Source organism: Eleutherodactylus coqui, chromosome 2 (assembly GCF_035609145.1).
Source record: "Eleutherodactylus coqui strain aEleCoq1 chromosome 2, aEleCoq1.hap1, whole genome shotgun sequence".
Classification (NCBI taxonomy): Eukaryota; Metazoa; Chordata; class Amphibia; order Anura; family Eleutherodactylidae; genus Eleutherodactylus; species Eleutherodactylus coqui.
The window spans coordinates 242522785-242550151 of record NC_089838.1 but is presented as its reverse complement, the minus strand read 5'-3'; the positions used below and the strand labels follow the sequence as shown (position 1 = coordinate 242550151).

The following is a 27367-nucleotide window of genomic DNA, read 5'->3' as shown; positions in this document are numbered from 1 at the left end:
ATGATCGTTGGGGGAGGAACCACAGTGACACCCACTGATCAGAAGTGGTGGTGAATGGGACTAATCAGTATCCTATGCATAGTCGCATGAACAAATGTACTATTGAAGGCCTCTTTAACACTGCAGGATTTATTTGGTTTATTAAAGGGGTTTTCAGCCACTTTTTTATTGAGGACTTATCCTCAGGATAGCTCATCAATAGCGGATTGGCTGGGGTCTACCGCTTGAGACTGATCAGCTGTTTGGATGCCCACAGGTTATGGAGTGAAAGCCAATAACTCTAACCCCTGTCTAGTGGCTGGTGCTGGTAATTGAAGGTACAACTACCATTAAAATAATTGAGTTGGGTCTGCAATTACCAGTATTGGCTACTACACAGGGGACAGAGTATTCTGAGGATATGTCATTAATACAATTTACCTGGAAAACCCCTTCAAGACAAGCTCAGAAGTCAATTCAAAAATCAAATCTAAATGTTTCTATTATATTCCTTCTCTGTTTAGGATCCACTGTTAAAAATGTCAAATACTTAAGTGGCCTTAAACAGAGAAAAAAAAAATGTTGACAGGCCTGACCCTTTCCCAGAGGACAGACCCATTTCCATACACTGTCTTGAGAATAGGCTATCAATAAATATTCCTGTACATGCATTTGACTCACAGACGCAACATACATCTGACCTATGTACTACTGTACCATACTGTATGTACTAAAGGCAGTTTATAGTTATACCATCTGGTACCTTCCCCAACATTGCATAGAAAAGAATGCATAGAGTTGGCTACATCCCAGTTTCATTATGTATCTGGAGGGTGGAATGTTTTTTCCTCCTAAGTCTTTATTGTTTGGATGTGAACTTTGCGAGGAGTAATTCTATACTTTCTGTGCATAGAATGGAATGGCTTCACCCCACAATAGCCAAAGGGCAACACAATTAGTTTACAAATGCCATGGTTAGTACGTTTCTCAAGTCATACACAACATTGATAGCTGTCCGTGCGAACACCTCATTCTGAGTAATGTTTAAGTATCACCGTGACTCATGTTTGACAACCTGTGCACTCTCATGCAATGTCTTATGATTGCAGCTATGAAAATTCCTCCTTGGAGACCATATTTACACATGGGAGTTGGCCTACATTTTGGATCAAGGTGGCATCTTGTTGGACATGCGTTTTCCTGTATTTGTGGATACTTCTGGCACCAACATGCTTTTCTACAAATGGACATACCCAAAGGAGTGGTCCACCACAACATATACTGAGAAAAAGACAGTTCCGTAGAGTCACAGTGTCAAAGTGAAGTGTCCTAATCCCCACGTCTGATTTAAAGATGTCGTGACGGAATTTACAATGGGCAACGCTTTAACAAAATGTGGGGATTAACATTGGGGACTACACATTTGATGGGATTGGACTGTTCTTACTTTGATTACCAAGTTAAAAAGCTGGGGGAACTTTTAAGAGAAATGGTCAGTATTTGATAGGTGGAGCAAGAAATCCACAGCCGACGATTCCTAGAGGTCATAGTGACGATGACACAGACTTTTCAAAGTAATGTCAGACATTCTATTGGATACAATTGTTCATTTTTGGACATTTTTATGTCTGTCTTATACAATAAGCAGAAGAAAATGTGAACTTCATATTATGACAATTAGAAAGTTAGAATTTGGACTACTTAGAATTACAGCTTGCTTTTCAGTAGTTGTTAAGATTCACATCCTGACTAACCTCCGAGTACATTGTAGCTAAGTGTTACACATCAGAGCTAGCAGACCAAATGACAATAATGTAGCAATATGTTCTGATGTAGCAAGGGTAAGTGCTGCACATTCTGGACTCCTCCACAGCTCGATACGTTAAGCATCACTGTAGAAAATCTCGAATGAACCGACACTCATGCACTGACCCTTGCAAAAGGTACCCAAAGCTCCTGAAGTGAATAAAAATAGTTGCTTATGCTTTGCATTACTGTACACTATGCTTGTGAATTGCCATAAGATCTTAGCTAGTCCAGCGATTCCAAAATTTTATGCTTTTTTTTTGTCCCATTCCAAACACATTCTATAAAGAATGTATCCTGAGACCAAGCAATGTAGAAGTGACGCCTACAAACACCACAATAGGACTTGCATACAAGCTGTGCAGTCTGCATACCTCTGCTCTCATCTATACATAATGGGATTACTGTGCCAAAGCTACCTGATGTGTCCCCTGAAAGCCCCAAGCTAAAATCCTGGGAAGGAATTACCTTGGCTTGCAAGGTCAGGCAGGCTCTGCAGTGCAAGAACGTTCCAGCCATTGCCCTTTGTATAGTGGGGGTCAGTGTCCATTATTTATAGTAACAGTGACTGGATGAAATGCAATTAATGTTTACATGGCGTCATGACAACACTGTTTTCAGGTAGTGATGTACAGATATATTCCCTTTTCCTTTATGGTTTTATTGCTTAGGCTCCAATTAGTGTTTTGTAGCATCAGAAAGCTTCATATTCTCTGCATAGTCCTATTTTTATAAAATGAAGAACTGTGGATATTGACAGCAAGTGTCACCTTCAAGGTATGCTGCAATTTAGGGGACTAGATTAGTCACAAACCTAAGCAGCGGGCAGGGCGAGGCCAGCGCAGCCAACAGCCGCAACCCAAGAGCTCCGAGTCAAACTTCAAAGTGCATTTATTTTGAAATGCCGCAATGTTTTAGAATAAAACACCCATGGGGGCAATAGGCATCCCTGTCCCATGTTCATGATGCCCAGGGTTAGGGCCGCAGGAACCGGATGACAGAATCCCTTTAAGACCACCAAGAATAATCCAGTTGTGTACATGTTTGTGTGGCAGAATCCGGCCTCAGGGTACCATGAGAGAGACAAATCACCTGTAGAAATATGATCATCTTCATGAGCACTTACATTTATGAAAGCAAACCGGTTATGGGCTCATAGGAGTACTGAATCAGGAAATGCTATTCTGACACTTACCTTCCTCCCTGTTCCCCGCTATGTGCCCGCATAGTTGTCACTTGTGGCATGCATTAGACACCTAGAGCTTGCAAACATAGGATGGATTTTTAGTATATGACTTCTCCTATAATCTTAGTTTATGGGCCTCATAGGGGAGGGCAGGCTCCCTGTAAGGAGTGTGTAGAGGATTAGCTATACATTTGCTTTTTTCCCCGAACACAGCGCCACATCTGACCACATGTGGCATTGAAACTCAGTTCTATTAACATCACTGGAGTGGAGCTGCAATACAGACAGGTGTGGCCCTGTTACTGGAGGAAAGCAGCCATGTTTTTCTAATAGTGTATACCCCTTTAATGTTAAGTTTTTGTATTCCTAAACTACAGTTTATCTGAGAGCAGCACGGAATAATCGAAAGTAATAAATGACAATATGTTATAATGAAATGGCAATCTGTACCCTTTATTTCATATTGCAGGTGAAGTCAACATGGTGTAACGATCTGAACGTGGAAGTTTAGTTGTGGGCTTGTAAACTTCCTTGCTACCTTTGGTTGTTTACCAGCTATTTTTCTTTAGGGTTGGCCGCATTTTTTTTTAGCTTTGCTCCATTATGGCCCACTTGTGATATGCTTATTTTTGGCTGTGTGCAGGTTGTACATCTACGGACGGCACATGGCCCCATTATAGCCTATGAGGCTACGTACAGGGGCAGTTTTTCATACAGACAAATGATCCATGTGAAAAAAAACAAATTGCTGCCTGTCCTATTCTTGTCAGTTTTTTATGGACGAGACTAGAACACACAATGTGTAGTGTCCATGTGTTGTCCGATGAGATTGCTCCCGAATATCTTGGGCACAATGTGCCATATGACGGTGTGAATCCGGCCTAAGGGTACTTTTACACTGGCCATCAAGCAATTTCTACCATCAAAGTGGGACTTAACAGGATAAATCGCTCATTAGTTGCTAGTCACTTTGTTCCAGCTCACTGTGTAAACAGGCAGATGTTCATTTATAAACAACTGCCTGTTCATTGTGAATGAGGCGGGCGGCCGGAAGAGATCTCTGGTGCACTCCACCTCCATGCACTGAACTACTATCGCTCCTGTGCTTTCACACACAAATTGCTTTTGACATTTATTTTTGTGTCTGTGGACAAAGTGACCATACTTTGAATCATCACTGAAGCCTGTATCATGAAGAGCCTGGGTTTAAAAGGGAGTTTGTCAGCTGAAACACGCTGTCCAAGCTGCCAACATCATGTTATAGAGCAGAAGAAGCAGAGCAAATGGTTATATAGTTTTATGGGAAAAGATTCAGTAGAACTTGTATTTTATTCATTTATATCCCTGCTCACTCTGAGCTGAAGAGTCAAGTGGGCGGAGCTATCAGTGACTGCCAGCTGTGTATGACTGTACATGCAGGGGTCCCGGTCAGATATTTTCCGCTGTGTGTGAAACAATATAGACAACCCAATAAAAAATTTCTCAAACCCCTTTCTGCAAAAAGGCGGCCCCTCTCCCCTTCTTTTATAAAGAAACAGCAGGATGCATTTCGGTTTGTTCATCATTTATTAAATGCACTGTAAACACGTCATACATACAGCTGCAGTCATCCTGCACTTACACACGCACTCTCCTTTTGCACATATCACCTTATATAAATAGATAGGTATTCTTGCACAACTCTTTCTGCTTTAATAAGTGACGGTTCATTTTCCGAAGCATGTGAAAATAAATTATGCATAGTGTATATGCATCTCTGTGTTTTCATCTATAAATATATGGCTGAATATACATTTTAATACAATCTGGTAAAAAATAGGACGTCTAGAATTGGAATCGGGTTTATAAAACGTAATAAATGTAAAGAAACGTGATAAACATTTGGCAAATTCCATGGTGAAAAGCGTCATCCATGGGCGTGTGGAGCAAAATAGTACATTACAAATTTACAGAACTGCTGTGTAATGTGGAAGACCGATGTGTGCCTGGCCACACACCAAATCGGCATATACTGTGCTGTAATATATCAGCCATACACACACAGTGTATATAAAATATTGTGTAATTAGGAGTGTATTGGTGTGCACTGCTCTTTCTAATTCCTTTCTTAGATATTTCCACCCTTTAACTCTTTCCAATCCAATTTGTATCCTGGTTTTCCTAGGGGGCTTACTCTTTTCCTGCTGTTATATGCTGGCTAAAGCCAGTACTGCATGAGGTGACACGTTGGATAGGCTCCAACAGCAGAGAGGCTGGCAATATACAGTAAGAGAACCCCGACGGACGTCTTCTAACATCGGAGCTGTACAGCCTTGAATCATAATGTCTTTAGACGTCAGACAGTGGATTGGAAAGGGTTAAGACTTCCACTTTTAGGCAGACTAACGACACATACCTTTATAATACCATGTTATACCTCATAGCACCAGTCATGAAATATTACATAGAGATCTGTTAAACAATACTTTAAATAGTCTATACACATAGACATACGCAGTCTGTACATAATGAATTCTTTACAGTATTATTGTTTATCAGAAAGGTTATTGGTTCGGTTTTGGGTTTGTTTGGTACCCAGACTTGGCACATTCTTTGTCAAGATCTCGAAGCATTTTGTCCTCCTTTGGTTTGTACAGACGCACAAAACTGTCTCTTTCAAGCAATATCCTGTTGAGCGTCTTTTCATAGTTAACGTGCCTCCTGGCCATTAGAATATATTCCCGCTTCTCTAGTAAGCTGGGGCAATCACAGGTGTTGGGGACCCACATGTATTCCCGCCTCATGATGGGGAACTTGTTCTTGTAGGTAATGATCACCTGAACATCATAACAGGTTTCTTTACCCACAATCTTTTTGCTGACAATTCTCCCTCGGAAAACTGCAAAATAGAAATGAAAACATTGAAGCTTAAGACTGCCGCCAGACAGAATTGGCTCTTCTGTTGGCAGTGGAATAAAGGAAAATCATATTGACTTACCAAAGTCCTTCTGACAATATTGTTTGATTTTGTTTTGCCGTCCCTTGACTTTCCTGCACTTTCCACATTTATCTGCAATTAGAAAACGAATCTGGTGATTTCTCAGAAAAAGCCAAAAAAGCAACATGAGCCCAGCCTTATCAGACCGTCTCTCAGTTTTTTCCCATCGGATACTTGATGATATCTTGATGTCACGTGTTAGGATACAGTTTTACAAAATAGAGAACCAAGGCGTACCCTAAAGAGATACTCAACAGCTGGCCCTCATGTACAGTATCTGCAGGGGTGCAGCTAAGACATGGAGTACCCAGACAACCTAACTTATAGTCAGAAAGCAGCAGGGGCTCCGTGGTTGTCATATATGAGGGCACGGTTGGATCAGAATTTTTTTTTTTTTGCAAAAACAGAATAGTAGAGAATCATTTTATTTCAATAAAACTAATATATGAAGGCAAGTCAAATAGGATGTATAAAAGAGGACCTTATGTGTCCATCTCAGTCCTTGGCTAATTCAATGATGGTCCACGTTTGCTCACTGTGTGGCTCAGAGCATTAGAGGCAATGGGCTAGATTTACTAATCCTGTGTAACAGACAGGGCAAACCTAAGGTGCTTCTAGACAGAACAATTATCGTTAAAAAAAAAAAGTTCAAAAGAGCCAAAGTGAATGGTAATCGCTAAACGCCAGCCAATGACCAAAGGATGAGCGATAATCGTTCACTTTTCGTTCATCGCTCATTTAATGCAGGCATAAAAAGCATTGTTGGCTTGTGCTAGTCTAGAAGGTCTCATCGACCAGGCAGTCTACAAATGCAAAGACAAAAAAAAGAGGCAACCAGGTCACCACTTGTGTACGTCCGCTCAGTCCAGAGCACAGATCCTACCTAGCCAGAGAAACCTTGTAGTTGAGAAAAATATCCGGCTCCGTGGATAGTAATCAAATCTGGAGAACTTTAACATGCAGACAGTGACATCCCAAGTGGAAACGAATTTCAGACATGCAGCACATCCTTCTTCATTGCCATTGAATAAGGCAATTGGCAATGGATAAAGACGTGTTACACGTCTAAAATGCGTTTGCGCTTGGGCGGTCAGTGTCTGCATTTTAAAGCTCTCCAATAAAGATTTCTCACTATTTGTAGAGCTGGTTATTTTTACTCAATTCTAAAAGTCTACAAATGCACTAAATTTATCACAGTAACTCATGCTGGATGATACATTTTATTGGCACTTTTCAAGAAAAGGAATTACAGATAAGACATGGGGTGAACAAACCTCAACAACAACAAAAAGGTATAGAACTATACATAAGCATAGGAAAAATCCACAATAAGGATGGTATAATACTAATCGTTACAAGTGAGCCTAAGGTAGTGATGAAAAATAAGACAAAGTATGTCCTAGGTTGCAGAGATAAAGAATGCTTTATAATAGTCTCAATAAGGTAAGCACCTTAAAGGGGTTGTCCCGCGAAACAAAGTTGGGGTATACACTTCTGTATGGCCATATTAATGCACTTTGTAATGTACATTGTGCATTAATTATGAGCCATACAGAAGTTATTCACTTACCTGTTCCGTTGCTGGCGTCCCCGTCTCCATGGAGCCGTCTAATTTTCAGCGTCTAATCGCCCGATTAGACGCGCTTGCGCAGTCCGGTCTTCTCCCTTCTGAATGGGGCCGCTCGTGCCGGAGAGCGGCTCCTCGTAGCTCCGCCCCGTCACGTGTGCCGATTCCAGCCAATCAGGAGGCTGGAATCGGCAATGGACCGCACAGAAGACCTGCGGTCCACCGAGGGTGAAGATCCCGGCGACCATCTTCACAAGGTAAGTAAGAAGTCACCGGAGCGCGGGGATTCGGGTAAGTACTATCCGGTTTTTTTTTTTAAACGTCTGCATCGGGTTTGTCTCGCGCCGAACAAGGGGGGGCTATTGAAAAAAAAAAAAAAACCCGTTTCGGCGCGGGACAACCCCTTTAAGATCAGGCTTGAGAAAAATGGCACATCAACAAGAGAAATGACTAAGAACAGAAGAGTTGACACAAGTCGAGTTGTCCCATTGAGTTAAAAAGAGAAAACTAAAAAGAAAAGTAAGGAAAGAGGGGAAAAAAAAAAGATGGGAGAGGGCCTAGTGTGATGTAAGTGATTTATGGCTTTGTTAGGGACTTGCAGGGGACTTGAATACAATCCAAGAAGTCCATAGTTGAATCCAAGTATCCAGCCATAAGCTCTTTCATACAAAAATTAAAGTTATTAAAGGGGCTGCGTAAGTAATATTTTATTTGTTGAAACCCCATCCCAAATGCAGTAAAATAACCAATAGGCATATATTCCCCTCTCCCCTATGCTGCTGCTCAGTCCTCCGCTGCTGTTTGTTTACAGGTTGCACTCCCACTGTTTACAGAATGGCACAGGCACTGTAGCCAATGGCAGCAACCTGTAAACATTTCATCAGAGGGGAGACCTGGAGCATCGGCGTGGGACACAGCAGGGAGAGGAGAGTATATGCCTGTTATCTATGTTACTGTAAGGCGAGATGGGTTTTATCCATATAAAATAAAACTACTTGGACAACCCTTTAAGGGAATGTTTGGGTTTTCTAGTGAGTGCATCAACATAAATAACCTAAATGTAAGCCTTTAGGCCCCTTTTGCATTTGTTTTTTCGTGTGCAGTTCCATGCCAAGATCTAGGTTTCTGCAGCCTATTGAGGTCAATGGGAATCCATACCATAGTTCATACTACGTATTTTAACTATGCAACACAAAGAGAAAACTATTCATTCCTGGCATAGAAACTGTGCCAGGCATCCACGTCGACTTGCCTCATTGAATGAGGATAAATCAGTGTGCCGGTCTGCGGCATTTAAAATGAAAACCCACGGCAGAAATCTAGAGCTCAGCCTCAGATTTCTGCCGTAGATTACGGGGCCAATCCCTGATTTTGTTTTTGTGAATGAGGCCGTAAATAACCATGCTACTGTAAGTTGATCATTGAGCCTACAAGGAGATGATCGGACATTCACCAGGTCACCAGACGTGGTTGCGATATCTGGGATAGGAGCAAGAAAGGATTATTTGTACTGTAGTAAAACAGTCAAATCCTTTCTTAATTAAACACTCCAATAAAGGTTTATGTGAAAACGAGAATTTCCTTCTAAACTTCCTCCAGACAGATCACCTGTTTTCTTGTATTTGAATGCATTTGCAGTAAGCACACAGCAGAGGTACACACAGACGGAGTCCAACACTTGAATCTACACTGCAGCAGCCAGAAAATGTGGCACTGATATCCCTCAACTATTTGCACATGTATAGCATTTATCAATCGGTTACACTATCATTTGAAAAAACAACAAGGTCCCGAACATTTACACACCCCATTCCTTTCCACACAGTTGGGAGTTCACCATACAACAGAGTTCGGGAAATGAGCACCTGGCATAGTGCCAGTGTGTTTTTGCCAAATAGCTGACATCCTGACATTTTTTTTCCAGATAATTTTCTGCATCTTCGCTTTGCCACTCCTGAAATGATATCCTGCTAACAGATCAAAGGTAACATTTACAGGCAGCCAAGCAGAAAGTATGAAGGAAAATGGACTCCAACGCTAAATCAGGAATATAAAAAAAGGAACACAAGTATATTTATATACCTGCATCTTCCCTAGTGCAGTGACTATTTACTGGCTATGCAAGGCATTCATAAATTATTTATAATTCATTATAGAGGACCCCTTGGAAATAAGCATAAAGCACTGCTGACATTTTCTAAACAATGTAAAGGGCTTTAACTTTTAATTTATGTAATTTTTCTACATGCGAAATTGGAACCCCTAAGACATTCCAGTGGCAATTATGCTTTCCTATACTAAAAGTATTTAGAGGAATCCCCTTCCCCCTCACCACACACACACACACACACACACACACACACACACACACACACACACACACACACAGTAATAATGCTGACTTTATGTCTTGGAAGAATAATGCCACCCGCTCTGTGCCCTCAAAGTAATAGTGCCCCTCTGTGTCTCTACAAAGTTTAATAGTACCCCCTCTCTACCTCCACTAAGTGATAATGCCTCCTTTGTGCCCCACTAAGTAAAGAAGTCCCCAGCACATTATGGAGCCTGCTGTGTCCCCACCAAGTTATGGAGCCCCATCTGTGCGACCATCAAGTAAAGGAAGCCTAGGGTCAACTCCAATCCACAACCCCCGTATGTTCATCCAGCAGAGTTCTTCATTATCTCACTGACATCATGCTGTTGCCTGACCGACACAGCTCAACTTCTCCTCTAATGCCCCCATACTATACTTGCTCTCAAGTGCCAGAGAGTAGAAAACAGAGAGAGGAGTCGGGTTGTGGAGGTCAGACAACAGCAGAATGTGAGTGATGAAATTTCTGCTCATCTACTGGACAGAGATGTGAGAAGCCAGCAATAGCGACTATCTGACCTGCTGTCATTCCCTCCTACAAGGTGGCAGCTGGTGCCCTATGCGACAGCACGAGTCACACATAGCTAAGGCCAACCATGCTCTCCTGTCAATGGATGAAATGCTACTACAGAGCAAACACACAATGGCTAACACATATTCAACCATATATATTTACCTCCTCAAAGCCTAAAAGTGTTCCACATAAATCATTTATCATGAGAGAGGAACTTGCTTTCCTTCACAAGGCTCCCGATTAGCCTCAAACTACTGTAAACACAAGATCATAGTTTGCTGCGACTTACAAACCACGGCTGTCTATAATGTTAGGATAATCAAATATTTGCACACTGTATATACATTGGCATAAAGCCATACCTGTGGGTCAATGCCACATACATGGGCCACTGCCATCACTGGCCATTGCCAAATCTCACTTGAAGCCGGGAAGTTCATTGTCCTTCATAATTAGCTTAGCAGCCTAAAAGATTTAGAGGTTGCAAACCCAACATATTTGTAATGGAAATAAGTTAGACTAAGGCAAGCGTTGCGGCTCAGTGTCACATTCCCAGTGCTTGATCAAGGAAGCAAGAACACCCTGTAAACAGGGCATAGAGTAATGTTGGTAGAAGTGAAAATCTTTATGACATCCCAATATATACAGTAGTATTGATGGCCAACATCAGCAAATGTCACATTTCTTCTATCCACCTGACCATTTCATGAAAACGCATAATTGGAAGGATAGAAGAAAGTGGAAACAAACAAATTACAATATGAGAGTTGATCTTCTAGTATTGTCTTATAAGCCATAACCAAGAACATAAGCTTTTGCGCTCAGTTCACAACTTCATGGTATAAAAGCTCAGTTTAAGGCATAAATGAACGCTAACATTATTTCAAGAAGAGTAACAAGGATACTAACAGAACTTTCCTAATGTTTGTTTACCATGGTTTTAGAAAATTATAATCTTGGGTGGGATTAGAGAAGAGTTTCATCTCAGAAGGGTGGGACTACAACAACAGTCTTCAAGGCATCCACACCCAGATATGAACAGGTATCAGCTGCCTTGTCATGAAGCCCATCCCATAGTGGAAAGGCAATCTAGAGACCGAGTTCATGTGAGGAGAACAGGGTAAAACTTTATACACATTCAGTACAGAACCATAAAACAAGTTGTACAATTAGAAGAAAAAGATCGATCTTACGCTTAGTAAAAAGGTGACTCGCATGTTAATTAACTCGGAAGATTAAGTCTTATTTTTCATAAGAGCTTGAGAGATCTGGAAATTACCAGTAATTAATAGATTCAGTCAAAAAAAGGTTGCGCTGAGAAGCAAAACATAACATTTCCATGTATAGTTGGCAGCAGCAGACTTGTTATAAACATATTTAAAAGTTTAACTCTGGCTTGAGGCAAAAATGACACAATTAATTACGGTAGTTGGCAGTCAGATATAAAATGTAAAAAAAATGCCACTTAATAGATTTGAATGACCTTTTTAGCCTTCTTAGTCCGAGGATATATTTGCCGCTGACGTACGGAGTTCTGTGGTTGACTAGTGGATACTGACTACAGACCGTCTCTGCAGCCAGGTTCTATCAGTATGAGCTTGCCTTAGTGAGCCCCGCACCAAAACTGTTCTCAGAAGCCACACGGTAAACGGTCGTGACTAAGAAAAAACATCTCAAGAGTGACCAACAGAGAGGGAGGACTCAGGAGACAATACAAAGTTCTCAGCATCTTCCTCTGTGTTCCACATGCAGCTGTCCCTGACATATATTAGGCATGTGGAATTTCTCTGATCATATCGTATAAAGTGTGCCTGTTGGATGTGATGTAAAAAAACTGGTGTAAAGGAGAAGTTGAGTAGTCATCTGTGGTAGTCAATCACATTCCACCTCTCATTTTCTCGATAACTGTTGGAAAATTAAAGCAGTGATCCAATTGGTTGCCAACTACTCCAATTTTCCTGTGCACCACCATACCAGAGAATGCAGAAATAAAGTGCTATTGTCTATGTCCGTTGTGATACGGATACAGAGAGTATGTAAGTATTGACAAGAGTTCATTAAGAAAATAAAAGAAAGTTCGTCACATATTAGATTTATAACATCACTATAGAAAAACAGTGTCCTACTCTTTACCATCTCTTTGGGCTTCGTTAATCTTGTTCAGCTCTATGTTGTCTCTTTCATGCCGGGCCTGGGGTGGCCATTTCTTCTGTGCTGTCTGCCATAGCGCTGCAATTATGGAAAAGCAGAAATGTAGAGCCGCGTCATTAAATGTATTATACAGGATTTTCAAGAATAAAACGCACTTCAACAAGAAAGCAACAGCTCTCTCCATTTATACCGGCTGGCTTCTCTTATTCTATCAATGTAAACAGACAAACCTGCAGAACACACTAAGATTTGGAGTAGACTCGTTAATTCACACAATTCACTCTCTCTTTAACAGAGGCTGTAGAGTTGCAAACTATTGATCTCCTATCTTCAGAATAGATAATCAGTAACAAATTGGCAGGGGTACATTGTCCAGGACACTTGCTGTTTGTCTGTTCTCTGCCCTGCTGCGACTGAGCTGATTTCTGCAGGAAACAAACAGCTCCGTTCGCAGTGCTGTGGTCATGCTTGGTACTACAGCCAAGTTCCTATTTAAATGAATAGATGTAATACCAATAGATCTAATACCAAGTCAAGCCACTGAGGTGGAAACAGAGCTGTCAACTTCCTGCAAAACGTAGCTCAGCTCAACGACCAAGAAAACAGCTGATCGGTGGGAGTCCCTTGCAATGGACTCCCAGCGACCTACTATTGATGACCTGTCCTAAGGATAGTTCATCTATGGTTTACAACTGGACAACCCTTTTAAAGCAACTATTCGGTCTTTGATAAACAAAGATGGCAGCGCTGCTTCTCTCACTATCATATCCACAGGATTGCTTGGTTTCTCTTACTAAGAACAATCTCACTACCTACTGCATACTGTGCAATCGTATGCAATGGTAGTCTATGACATTACATGTTGCTCTGAGTGGCCAGTGCTACTCACCTACTTGTAACCCTGTATAGGTATCTTATAGGTGCAGTTGTAGCATTCAAACTTTACAATGGAGAAGCCATCCAAAACTGGTACATTACAGATTTGCTTAGGCTCAGAGGCATAGCTTGAAGCTGCTGGGCCACAGTGCAAAATCTGGAACTGGGCCCCCAACTATAAAGCTTCATTGATAGTATTGGTTTGTAATATGGGGGAGGCTTTATGGGCCCCCTAGGGCTCCAGGGCCCAGGTGTGACTGCACCCTCTGCACCCCCTATAGTTACTCCCCTGCTGAGGCACCACAACTGAAGAGGGGAGTCAGTGGTTTAAATGTTCACTTCTGTGTGCGCACCGGAAATACAAGCTAAATGCATGTTGATCCATGTACATTATTCTTTAAAACTGTGTAAACTTTGTTAATTCTAGCAAGTATATCTATAGAGGTTCAGATATGTTGCGTGTCAGCAGATTTTAATAGTGTTTAATGACAGATGTTTTGGACTCTTGTGCATATAAAAGGAAGCAAGATGATAGCCTGAATCCTCGGAAAGCGCTATCCAAGATACAATCAATGATATGCATCATGTAAGTGAATATTTACATAAAGTATATAGTGTTTATCTAGGAGGCAAGAAGGGAAACCGCGCAAACAGCTGTTACTCCCAGTCAATCCACATCTAATGATTTTGTGTCTCTTAAAAGGCTCTGAAGTAGTAACAGAGTCCGTCCAATGTTACACAGCTGCATTAACAGCCATGGTCAGGCTGCACATGGCGTTCTCTAGTGCATGGGCCATTAATCTCCATCATAAACTGTTATTCCAAACAGCAATGTCAACGACAAAAAGAATACACTGGATGTTTATACTAAAAACCTTCAAGACGGGACAAGGTTTAACTTTAATCTGTAATGAAAGCAATATTAGACTATTTAGGCAGGAAGGTGCCCACTCACACTGTCATGTCCTAATAAGGGCTCAGTCAGAAGAGCGTTATTTTCATGCATTTAGGTGCGTGAAAAAAAAAGTGTAAAACGCATGTAAAAAGAAATTCGTGTGACCGAAGTGGCAGATGCGTTTTAAATACACACTTGTTGTGCGGTCACACGATGCCAAAATTTGCACATAAAAGTGCTGTCCCATCTCTGTCACAGCTGCAGCAGGGGATTCCTCAGCTGTGAAACCCCTTAATGCTGTCACATGACTTCAATGAATGGCTGAGCGCAGGGACCAATTACAACGCTCAGCCAATCAGAGGCAATGCTTTCTGGAGGCGGGGATTTTTCAATTTCTGGCCACCAGAATACAGAGAAGACTGCCGGGGACGGAGAGAAGAGCCAGACAGCGCTTCTAGGCGAGTTATTTTTTTTTCCCTTCTTTTTCTACAGTTAGTAATGATTTTCAGGGAAGGGCTTATATTTAAAGCCCTTTCCCGAAAATCCCTGCAGGGCTTGCCGTCATCTTATTGCTCTCAATGGGGTGGCAGCAGCAGCCGCCCCATTAAATGCAATAGGAGAACATCACACTCCGGTGCCACAGCTGTGGCAGGGGAATTCTTTATCCCCACGGGGAGTCGCCTTGTCACTGAAAACTGTGACAGTGCTGTCACAGTGTTAAGTGATGAGGGGACTCCCCCTGGAGATGAAGAAATCCTCTGCCACAGCTCTATATGTTTTCCATGGGGCCATCGCTGCTGCCGCCGGTCCAATTGACCACAAGGTAAACCCCCTGGATGTGACAGCATCCAGGGGTTTCACATCCAAAGAATCCCCTGCTGCAGTTGTCACAGCCGCAGCAGGGGATAGCGATTCGCTTCCATTTTTTTCAATATATGCGCAAATTTTAGGTGTTTTTGTGAATCGCTGTCATTTTTTTACAGGTGCAAATTTTTTTTGCATGCAAAAAAGGACATGTGACTGCTTTCATTGGTTCTAATAGCTGCGAATCTCAAATGCACCTAACATGCGTAAAAAAAAAAGGTTGTTTGATTGAGCCCTAAATAGACTGACCCTCTTTAGGGACAGTTAGCTGGACAATGCTCTCTGGGAAAAAATATGCAAGTGACATATAAGTAAAGTTAAATCGCATTTTAGAGTCAGTTTTTCTCCCTTTTCAAGCAGACATATTTGCTAATAAAGCAGCTGGGGCAGCACTGCAGCTTACAGCTGTGAACGGTGGTTGCAGGCCTCGAAGTAGTAGGAAGTAGAGTTGGTGATAAGGCCGTTTCCACAGTTTCTTGTAAGGAGCTGCGGTCTCTCTGTTGGTTAATATAGTAATCTTTAGGAAGCCAATACTCGTATTCTATGCCTGAATTCTGCTCTGTGAAGAGGACCTAGGGATAGAAATATTTGGTAGGCTTAGAGAACAATTCCACCCAATAAACATACACATAAATATGCAAAAAACAGAAAGACATTATTAACCACCATAGTCATTGATCATCATCTATTACTTACAGTCCTGTGCAAACGTTTTAGGCAGGTGTAGAAAAAAACGTTGCCAAGAAAGAATGCTTTCAGAAATAGAAGTGCCACTTGTTTATTTTATAACAAAATGCAAAAATGAGAGAAATCTAAATCAAATCAGTATTTGGTGTGATCACCCTTTGCCTTAAAAGCAGCATCGATTCTTCTAGGTACACTTGCACACAGTTTTTGAAGGAACTCAGCAGAGGGGGTGTTCCAAACACCTTGGAGAACTAAGCACAGATCTTCTGTGGATGTAGCTTGCTCAAATCCTTCTGTCTCTTCATGTAATCCCAGACAGACTCCATAATGTGAGATCAGGGCTCTGTGGGGGCCAAATCATCACTTTTTTAATGACATTGCATGTTTTTGGTTGTTGTCCTGCTGCAGAATAAATTTGGAGCCAATGAGACGCCTCCCTGATGATACTGCATGATGGATAAGTATCTGCCTGTATTTTTTCAGCACTGCAGACACCATTAACCCTTTCCAATCCACTGTCTGACATCTAAAAGACATTCTGAGTGAAGGCTGGACAGCTCCAATTTTGGAAGACGTCCGGCAGGCTATTCTTACTGTAGATTACTGTCCGCTCTGTTGTCGGAGGCCTTTCCAGCATGTCCCATACTGCAGTACTGGCTCTAGCCAGCAGATGGCGCCATTGTATAATGGCAGAAAGAGAAAGCCCCCCTAGGAAAACCCTGAATCCAAAATTGGATTGCAAAGGGTTACTTTATTGTCTGGCTGACTGCATATCTCCAGGGCTTACAGCCATTGCGCCTGCCCTACGGCGATTGTGCTGATGGCGATTGTGCCTGCCTTATGGCAATCGTGCCTATGGCGACCGTGTCTGCTTAGCAGACCTTCAGGTATTGTATTTTTGGCTTTTTCTGTGAATAATGTCTGTGTTTTTTTCCTCACCTCTGTGATTTTATGTAATTTATAGTGAGTTAGCGTAGGTACTGACGGAAGCGGTGTGGCCTCGGCGCGGCCCGTCAGCCTATGCGTTTTGGCCAAAATGCAGTACCAACACCCGCATTTTATTAGTATGCATTAGTACTTTTGTATGTAGTTTGCTAGTTGGTGGGGGAGCCCAAGATGTCAGCCAGTGTGGCCCACTATAGAGATACAGGGCAACCCGCTGTTATATCAGCCAGGGTTGATATCCTGTATGGTGGGTCACCATCCATCTATGGCTGGCATCTTTGGTATTGTCACATGTGCAGGCTATTAGTATATGCAGTCACTCCTCCCCAATCTGGGCTGGGTTGAGTGGGTGACTGCATATTAGCCTGCCAAAAACAAGCTGCTCCTCCACTTTATTGTCTGGCTGACTGCATATCTCCAGGGCTTACGGCCATTGCGCCTGCCCTACGGCGATTGTGCCGATGGCGATTGTGCCTGCCTTATGGCGATCGTGCCTATGGTGACCGTGTCTGCTTAGCAGACCTTCAGGTATTGTATTTTGGGCTTTTTCTGTGAATAAAGCAAAGGGTTAATTCCTGAGCAAATCCCCAACTCCATTTCTGAAATGTAGCCCCAAGCTTGCAAGTAAGCTTCATCATGCTTCACTGTTGCCTGCAGACCCTCATTATTGTACGGCTCTTCAGCCCTTCGGTGAACAAACTGCCTTCTGTTACTGCCAAATATTTCAGGTTTTGACTTATCAGTCCAGATCACCTGCTGCCATTTTTCTGCACCCGAGTTCCTATGTTTTCATGCATAGTTAAATCACTTGGCCTTGTTTCCATTTCAAAGGTGTGTTTTTTTGGCCATGATTCTTGCATGAAGACTACTTCTGGCCAGAGTTCTCTGAACAGTAGATTGGGGCTACTGGTTTCTGCCAGTATTGAGCGGATTTCACTGCTGAACATCTTCCGATGGGAAGTAAGCATGATGTGTCTTTCATCTGCTGCACCGTTTCCTTGGCCGACCACTGCATCTTTGGTCCTCAACGTTGCAGCTTCTTTGTGTTTTTTCAAAAGAGCTTAAACAGCACAACTTGAGACCCCAGTGTACTTTGAAATCTTTGCCTAGTAGAGCCCTTGCTGAAGCAGTAGAACTACCTTATGTTTTGTTGTTATGCTCAGTCTTAGCATGGTGTATGACCAGTGACATCAAACGGTCTTCCACAACCTCACCTTTTTTAGCAGAATTTGGCTGTTCCTCACCCAGTTTTAAGCGTCCTACACTGCTGACTCTGTTTTAATGACTAGATTTCAACCTGCATATGAAAATGATCATTATCACCTGAGTGTTATAATTGGTTAATCATACACTGGATTATAATCCTACAAAATCCCTGACTTTGTGAAAGTGTATCAGGAAGAATTGATACTTTAAAAAGGCAAAGGGTGCTCACACCAAATATTGATGGGATTTATTTTTTGTTCAATCACTTTGCTTTTTGTTAATTGCCATAAAAAAGTTCTGAAAGCATTCCTACTTTGTAGCATTTTTTTCCACAGTACTGTATATCTGTCTCATTACATGTGCCTTTTAAAAGGGAGAACAGGAAACGTCCACAACTATAGCTTAAGGGCAGTCATCAAAAATTCTTGATTCCTGAATACTTCATCTGCCTAATTATAGAGGCCGTATTGTTGTATAATTAGACCCATTTACCACTCAAGTCTGGAAAAGCTTTATGTCAAATATTACTTGAGCTATTATAGCAGCCATTCTCCCACTAGTTTATCTGCACACTTAGGCCTTAGTCAGACGGGCGTTTTTCCGCCCGATTTGCGCATGCGCATGTGTCCGGCGATTTTTTAAAACCATTGCTTTGCAATGGTATCGGACACATGAGCGCTTTTTATGCGCTCGTCCGATAAATTATAGAACAGAAATCGCAGATCGCACCTATCTGCGATCTGCGATTCCTGTTCTCTTCTCTATATGCGCTCAATGGGGCCGGCGGCAGCAGCGCCGACCCCATTGAGAACATATAGAAGACAAATCATTCTTCTCTGCCACAGCTGTTACAGCTGTGGCAGAGAAGAACGATGTTTGCCCATTGAATTCAATGGAGCCGGCAATACAGCCGGCTCCATTGAAAGCAATGGGCTGCCGGCAGCGCTGGATGAATTGTCGGGAAGGGCTTAAATATATAAGCCCTTCCCTGCAATTCATCCAGAAATGTGTTAAAATAAAAAATATATATATATATATATATACTCACCTGCTCCCGGCAGCCGGAGTACAGCGCGGCCGGCCTGCAGTGGGTGTGAAGGGGGTGTGACTCAGACTTGCCCCTGATTGGCTCAGCCTGAGCCAATCAGAGGCAGGTCTCACTCACACCCATTCATGAATTCATGAATGGGTGTGAGTGAGACCTGCCTCTGATTGGCTCAGCGCTGAGCCAATCAAGGGGCAGGTCTGACTCACACTCCCTTCACACCCACTGCAGGACGGCCGCGCTGTACTCCGGCTGCCGGGAGCAGGTGAGTATATATTTTTTTTTTATTTTAACACATTTCTGGATGAATTGCAGGGAAGGGCTTATATATTTAAGCCCTTCCCGACAATTCATTCCACACTTGCCCGCAGCGCATTGCTTTCAATGGAGCCGGCTGTATTGCTCCAGGGGTCTGAAAACTCTTCATCAGGCTTCACAGAAAGGATGATAAATATGGATACAAGTGCAGCTGATCAGTTATGTAAATATCATAGCACAGGTTGCTGCAACTTGTGAGTTGTAGAAACATCATAGCTCGCCGTACTTGGCCATTTGCAAAACTTCCATTCACTTCTATGGGAGTCACAGAAATGGTAGGACTGGGTGCTCAACTGTTTCCATAAAGCCCAGCCACCTCACAGAGCCTGGATGTGATGTCCACAGGGATAAGGTGAGGTAGGATGGGGATAATCATTCTAGAAATAGGAGCAGATCAGGTAAGTAGGACCCACGTACATATATCCTGTGGGTAGGTCTTAACTGTCAGAGATAGTCTGATTTTAGTCGGCTTAGTTTATACCAGAAACTTTACTTAAATTTTGCAGCAATTTAGGCCACACCTCCTCTTTGTATTAAAAAAATATATCATAACAGGATATTAGATTAGCCATCGCTTCATTCTTTTAAAGTTATTCCAGTTGTGCATACTGATTTGGGAGCGGATGGCTGGAGGGAACAATCAAATAGCAGAGTTATTTGTCTGAGTCTGTTACCGGGCAACATTCTTGTACATAATGAATTATGATATGTAACGTTCCGGTATGATTTGGGGTTCTGCTTCTGCATGCTGCAACTATCATCTGCCGATTAATTTGCATAGCATATGACATATTTTAGATACCGCACATTAGTTTGTTAAAACTGTATAAGGCGGATTGATTAGGAAAGAGTTTCAGATACTGTGCTCCAACATGTTGTTCTCTGCAACTGTTTAATCGCAGTGCTTGACTAATGTCAGACACGATAATTGTTAACAGAAGTTCCTGAATGATTACAGCTATAGAACAAGTGATATATATATTATACACACACACACACACACACACACACACCGAGATAGATGAAGCGATAGAGACAGATAGAGAGAGAGAGGTAGATTTCGTTAACTGCATCCATAAGGCCCAATGGCCACGGGCGGACTTGATTTGCAGAATCCGCATGGGTCACCCGTGCGGAAGATCCACAATTCAAAGTGCCCATAGGGAAGCATTGGCAACTGCAAATGAATTTAGGCATGCAGATTTGATTTGTGGACCATTGGTGCAGAGAACAAATCGCAACATGCTCCATTTCAGTGCGGATTCCGTGCGGATGGGCTCAATAGAAGTCAATGGGTGCGGACGAGCCGCAGTGCATCCACAAATACAAAGGCAGATGCACTGCAGATTTGAAGGTTAAAATCAATTAGGGAGGTGGGGAAAAGGCTGGGAGGTGGGGTTGTGGATCATCCATGCGGGAAAACCATTACATTTGCAATCTCCTGCAAAGGGTTTCCACAGGTCTCCCACCGTGGAAATCCACATGCGGAATCCAATCCGCCCGTGGACATGAGGCCTGGACTAAGGTTTCCTGCACATGACAGCGTCGGATCCGGCATGTGAGATCCCGCAGAAGAATCCAACCATGTGCCCGACCGGTGACCGCGCTTACCTGACCGGATTCTTCATCTGTACTGTGAAAAGGCCGGAGGATGGACATCTTCCATTGACTCCAATGGAAGCCGTCCAGGCGGAAACTGCACAGAAATGGAGCATACTGCGATTTTTCTGCTGAGAGCGGAAATCGCAGCGGTTCTCTATAGGAGGCCATGGGCAGTATTTGCTGCGGAATCCGGGGGCCCCGGATTCTGTAAATCAAATCGCCCATGTGCTTATAAATATACTTATATAGTACTGCTAAATGGTAAAATAAAGTAATGTAAACATACAAACTAAAACTACTAACCAAAACCACTAACTAACCACTTACCATGACATGCAAATCCTCATCGGTTGGTCCTGTGGCCTCGAAACTTTCCTGATTGTCAGCAGAGCGCTTGTACTGGACCTTGGTTCCTGCCACATTGAAGACTCCAGGGAAACTAATAGCCCAGTTACCATTGATGACATAATGGTAATTTCGATTTCTTAAGGCTATTAAAAAAAATGGAAAGTTGTGTGAAGTTGAGAGCGCAATCCAAAAGAAGTGGATTACAAAATGCACATTCCACAGCTCACTTAATAGCCCGACGTACGATGATGTCTGACTCCACGAAGAGTAGCGTTGCCTCATTTTACTAGTCTCGGTAATTTATAGGTGCTAATACTAATGAATATAAACGCAGCATCATATTTTATTACCAATGATTAAGTGATACATTAAGATATAATGAAACCTGACAAAAGCAAACTTTATGGTCTGAACATGTCTGCATTGTCTATATTTTGCTTCCGAATGTTGGATGATGGAGATGCCCGCTTTACCCAGCTCTCTGGAGAACACTAAAAACCATCTTAAATTGATCTATTCTCGTCTTTGCTGCCAAGGAGCTGCTGTACAGAAACCTTTGCTCTGAGGATATTTAATCACTTGTTTATTAACACAGAATAATAATAGGAAGACTTTATTTGTCCATGCGGCACTTACAAGCTCCGCCAGCCGTACCTCAAAAAGAAAAACTAGGAAACCGCTTGGTTTCCTTCCCCTAAACATAAAGCAGCAAGTTTATGTTTTTCATTCATCTTTTTTTGAATAGGGAAAAATCACAACTGGAATAGCGACACCAGTAATTCCCGCTAGATTTTATTGTTTAAAACCGCACAAATCACAGACGAAATATTTGTAATGTAACTCGGTGAGCAAACAAAAAATAACTTTCAACTGTACGAGTTGTTTAATGTTTTTTTTTTGCATGCAGCTTCATGAATTTGGCAAGTTTCCTCATAAAGATTAAAGACATTTCCTAATCAAGAGCCAAAGACAAACAAACTAAAGTTGTATAAAGACAATCATAATGCTATAATTATCGAGCTGCGAATTGTGTGTTGGCAGCCCAAAGGGGCTATCTCATAATGACAACACTTTCGAAAATTGGAGCCAACAACAGATCACGGCAGGTCCATTTTCAGAACCCCCCGAGTCACAGTGGTCACCTCTCCATTCATTCTCAATCTGGATGCCTTTGGAGATAGGTGTGAGGCCAGACATTTATGGCATAACCTGTTGATATGCCATAAATGTGTTTGGTGGAAATAACCCATCATGCTATTAGCTCCCAGAGACAGAGTTTAAGGGCGTGTATACTCTGCTTGGCATCCATCGGAAGACGACATTTATGAGGAACATTATGAAAACAGCCCTGTCAATCAACTGCTCTCAGTCAGCTAATTACAGAAATTAAACAGTACACTATGGTAGTAACGTCAGTTCTCAAGTACTCCCAACAGGTTATGATTCAAGGATAACCTATAGACAGCTATGCAATACTAAGAACAGCCTGAAACCAGGACTACTTGGGGGATTTGAGGACTAGATGTGAGAAAAGCTGTTCTTCTCAAAAGTCTTCTTCTAATGGATTCCAGGTGCACCACACAGCCACCTTGAGACACCTTGGTTACAAGAACTCCATTGTCAGTAGCCATAAGTTTTAGGGCGTATTCGGACAAGCACATCTAACTTTGGTTCATGAAAAATGGGCCAATGTTATTCCGTGTTGGATCTGTGTAGGTTTGCTTCCATTAAGTCTATGTTTCATCTTTGTACTAAGATGTGTTTTGAGAGCCCAAAAAGGTCATCTCTTAAGGACAACACTTTCTTATATTGGAACAGAAGAAGATACAGCTAGCCAAACGAGAATGGCAGACCATGTAATACATGGTTGGATCGGGTTGATCAGAAGAAGAGCAAGAGCTGCTGTTTGCAGACAGAAAATGAGATTCTCTTTGCAGCAGTTCTCTGCTCTGACTTAATAGCAGGTGAACCCTCTCTATGATGATTGGACATGAGACAACCTCCTTAAAGCCAAGTTCCAGTTGGCATCGGTTTTACAGATTATATGAGGAAAAAGCATAAACAGCAATTTCCTATTCTAACCTTACAATTGCTCCTGGGAATGATCCAGCAGTAACATGTCAAGCTGCAGGGAGTTAGCAGTGCTTGGTTAATGCACAGATCTCAAACGGCTTCTAAAAGTAAGGTGTTTTAGCATATAATGTATAAATTAGATATTATCTTGGTGATATTCTGTGCTGACTAAAGGGGCTGAATATTTTCCAAATAATTTGTTATTTCTGTGACCCTAAGTAATAGTAGTAACTCACAAAAAAAGAAGAAGCCCAGAATGCACCATCTGATAGACTGCAGGGCAGGCTCAATCACCGTTAGACCCTGGTAGAATACAGAGGGCCAGATTGCAATATTAGCAAGCTAAATGTTCAATGCCGACTAGTATACAGCCACCTGGCTCAACTCGTCCTGCAGTTTATCAAATGGTGCATTCTTGGCTTCTTTTTCTGAGTTATGTCTTTGAACATTTTTTTCTCTCACCTCTGTGATTTTAAGTAAAAGATGTAATAATAACAATTTCCAAATCACAATGAGTTCACGTAATGCTCTTCCCATTAAGCCATGTCTATTTTCCCAAGACAGCTAATATCAAGGATTTATACGGCTACCCCCTTATATACGAGATAACTGGCTAATCTTGCCAAATTCAGGGACTTAGAACATATTAACTGGATCGGTCGGCTCTCTACTTACATGTCTTCCCTATAAAACAATTGTGAATCATGTTTTTCAGAAATCTGCATTGTGCAACTTTTTCAATAATGGGAATTATGCTTCCTAAAGGGATGTGTCACTACACAGTCCGATTGTGCCAGCACTGACTAGATATCGTCAGGCTGAGTACAGACACACACCCTACTGGTAATACCCAGTTGTCAATTTATTCATAAATTTCTAGAAGGAATAATAGCGGAACTGTACAAGTTCTAAGAAAGAGAAGAACACAATTTATTAAATTAGACTTATCAGCAGAGTCAACAGGTTCTCTTTGAGCGGGGGGTTGCAGAGGGGATCGGGAGGGAGAGAGAGGAATTATGGTTAAAAAAAGTAGTAAACTGTGCCACTGTATAGACGCAGAGGCGCTGGTTGTTAGGAATCAGATTTCCTGGCTTACAAGTAGAAAGAAGTGGTGCTTGGCATTGGTGCATGCCCAGGGAGAGCCTAAGGCTGAGATGGAGGGCAGTATGGCATTGCTCAGAAGTGCCCTGTAGCACAGTCATGGGGAGGAAGAAGAGGAAAGATGGCAGAGGAGGTAGTGTGGCAGTAACCGCATGTCTGTAATAAGGGACCCACTGCATATCCAGTGAGAGTGTTAGGGGGGGAGGTCGAACAAGTTAACCCTCTGTGTTTGAGAAAGTTAGCATGGTTGAATACAGTAGAATGTGTATTCGCCTCCAGCTACTAGCTAGTTAGGGTGTAAAAAGCTAGACAAGTGTAGGAATGCATCTGTTTAGCGTGTGTAGGACCTGGTTACGTGCAGGAATGGTTGGTATGTGTATTATGCTAGAAAGTATAGGAATCTATCCGTAATTTAGGTATATTATGGTATCACTAGGTGCTAGGGAGTGATGTGTAGACATGCCTTGATATGGTGAAGTGTAATATATAAAAACATGTGCCGTAATGACTGTATAATGTTCGTAACGACTGTAGATGCCGTAGTGAAGGACAGAAAATGCAAAGCGGCAGGGACTTATTGGTATACGAAATGCTGCTAATGAATAATATGTGTTGTATAGACACTATAGGGAGAGCGAGATACATAGCATATGAAATGCCAAGCTAGTAGTACCGTTTTACAGTTTATTGTCACAGCAATGCTATAGCTAACAGAATGATGTACCTGGACAACTATGGTAAAAGGTACTGCTGTATATCGGACACAGATTTGGGTAGGATGAGGACGTAATTTCAATATATGGGGATTATGCTAATCCTGTGGAACAGATTCGATTAGTCTGTGAAGAAATGTTTGGAAAGTTCTAAACCCTGACTGGTTGTGCCCAACAGGGTGTTCATGAAGGAGTATAAACAGTGGGTGTGGCACGCAGGAGGAAGTGCAGAGCAGCATAAAGATTAAAATAGCCAAATTGCCGGGCCCAGATGGAATACACCCGAGGGTCCTAAGGAAACTAAGTGATGTGATAGACAGACTGCTATTTCTTATATTTAGGGCCTCTATTGAGACGGGGGTTGTACCACTGGATTGGTGTATTGCCAATGTGGTTCCAATATACCCCCTAAAAAGGGGTCAAGAAGAGAGGCTGGTAAGTCTCACTTCAACAATTGGAAAAATATTTGAGGGGTTTCTGAGAAACGCCATCTTAGAATACCTCAAGGAAAACAACATAACTCCTGATCAGCATGGGTTCATGAGGGGTCAATCATGTCAGACCAATTTGATCAGCTTCTACGATGAAGTAAGTTCTAGGCTGGACCTGGTAGTGTCTATTGCTCTGGTATATCTGGATTTTTCTAAAGCATTTGACACCGTGACGCATAATAGGCTAATATATAAAATGAGACAGCTCGGATTGGGCGAAAATGTGTGTACATGGGTAAAGAACTGGCTCAGAGAAAGCAGAGGGTGGTAATAAATGGTCCGTACTCTGATTGGTTCGTACCACCGTTGCTAGTGGGGTGCCACAGGGCTCAGTACTAGGCCCCATTCTTTTCAACATATTTTTCAATGACCTGATAGATGGACTGCACAGTAAAATATCAATATTTGCAGACGATACAAAATTTTACAAGGTAATTAAGGCAACGGAGGACAATATACGGCTGCAAAGGAACCTGGATAAGCTGGAGGCTTTGGTAGAAAAATGGCAAATGAAGTTCAATATTGATAAATGTATGGTTATGCACATGGGCAGGAGAAACGGATGTCACCAATATACACTAAATGAGGTACTGCTAGGGAAAAGTGATATGGAAAAAAACCTGGGGGTACTAGTTGACTGTAGACTTAACTGGAGCAATCAATGCCAGTCAGCTGCTACAAAAGCAAATCAAGTCTCGGGTTGAATTAAAAGAGGCAAAAGATGAGAACATTATCCTCCTACTATATAAGGCACTTGTCAGGCCTCACATGGAATACTGCGCACAGTTCTGCTCACCGGTGCTCAGGGAAGATGTTGCAGTGCTTGAGGGGGTTCAAAGAAGGGCAACTAAATTAATACACGGAATGGAAGGACCAGAATACCCAGAGAGGCTATCAAAATTAGGATTATTCACCCTGAAAAAAAGACAAAATAACTCTGTATACATTACAAGGATCTCTCCCATGATCTGTTTATATCTAGGACTGCGATAGTAACAAGAGGGCATCCTCTATGGTTAGAGGAAAGAGGGTTCCATCACCAACACAGAAGGGGGTTCTTTACTGTAAGAGCAGTGAGACTGTGCAACTCTCTGCCTGAGGACGTGGCGATGGCAAAAATCGATAGAGGAGTTTAAGAGAAGACTAGATGTCTTACTAGAGCGCTATGATATTACAGGATACACACATTAAATAACCAGCGGGATTATTGATCCGGGTCTTAGAGTCAGGTAGCAACTTTCAAAACGTTAATCCAGGGATTATTCTGACTGGATTGTGGAGTCAGGAAAGAATTTTCCCCCCAAATGGGCTAATTTGGCTTATGTCTCATTTTTTTTGCCTTCCTCCAGATCAACAAGGGGGTTGGAAGCAGTCTGAACTAGATGGACATTGTCTTCTTTCAGCCTAACATACTATATATATTACTACTAGCTGATATACCCGGCTTCGCCCGAGTTAATTTGGTACTGGTGTTTATCTGGTGTTCACACGGAAATCTTATGAAGTCGTGGTTACTTTAGAGATACCGGAAAAACATATGTTCACCATTTTGCGTAGTTCTCTGTGTTACCCAGGAAACACCACTGGAGGTAACCATGCGACGTTTTCTTTATATAAAATGACATCAGGAAGTGAGAGAATTAGATTCCATA

General features: G+C 42.1%; 2 protein-coding genes across 2 annotated transcripts in view; one reads left to right on the top strand and one right to left on the bottom strand.

Annotated features, from left to right (window-relative positions):
- The window catches only part of SERINC4 (serine incorporator 4), a 52106-nt gene extending 50379 nt beyond the window's left edge, over positions 1–1727 (top strand). The window contains exon 13 of the mRNA XM_066589980.1: positions 1089–1727. Coding sequence (XP_066446077.1) covers positions 1089–1302 — 214 coding nt within the window. The 3' untranslated portion in view covers positions 1303–1727. The remainder of the gene's footprint in view (positions 1–1088) is intronic.
- Positions 1728–4518: 2791 nt separating this feature from the next.
- LOC136612401 (ADAMTS-like protein 5) overlaps positions 4519–27367 on the bottom strand; it is a 66184-nt gene continuing 43335 nt past the window's right edge. The window contains exons 9-13 of the mRNA XM_066592728.1: positions 21317–21480; positions 15590–15758; positions 12534–12629; positions 5949–6020; positions 4519–5849 (exon numbers count right to left, since the gene is read on the bottom strand). Coding sequence (XP_066448825.1) covers positions 5515–5849; positions 5949–6020; positions 12534–12629; positions 15590–15758; positions 21317–21480 — 836 coding nt within the window. The 3' untranslated portion in view covers positions 4519–5514. The remainder of the gene's footprint in view (positions 5850–5948; positions 6021–12533; positions 12630–15589; positions 15759–21316; positions 21481–27367) is intronic.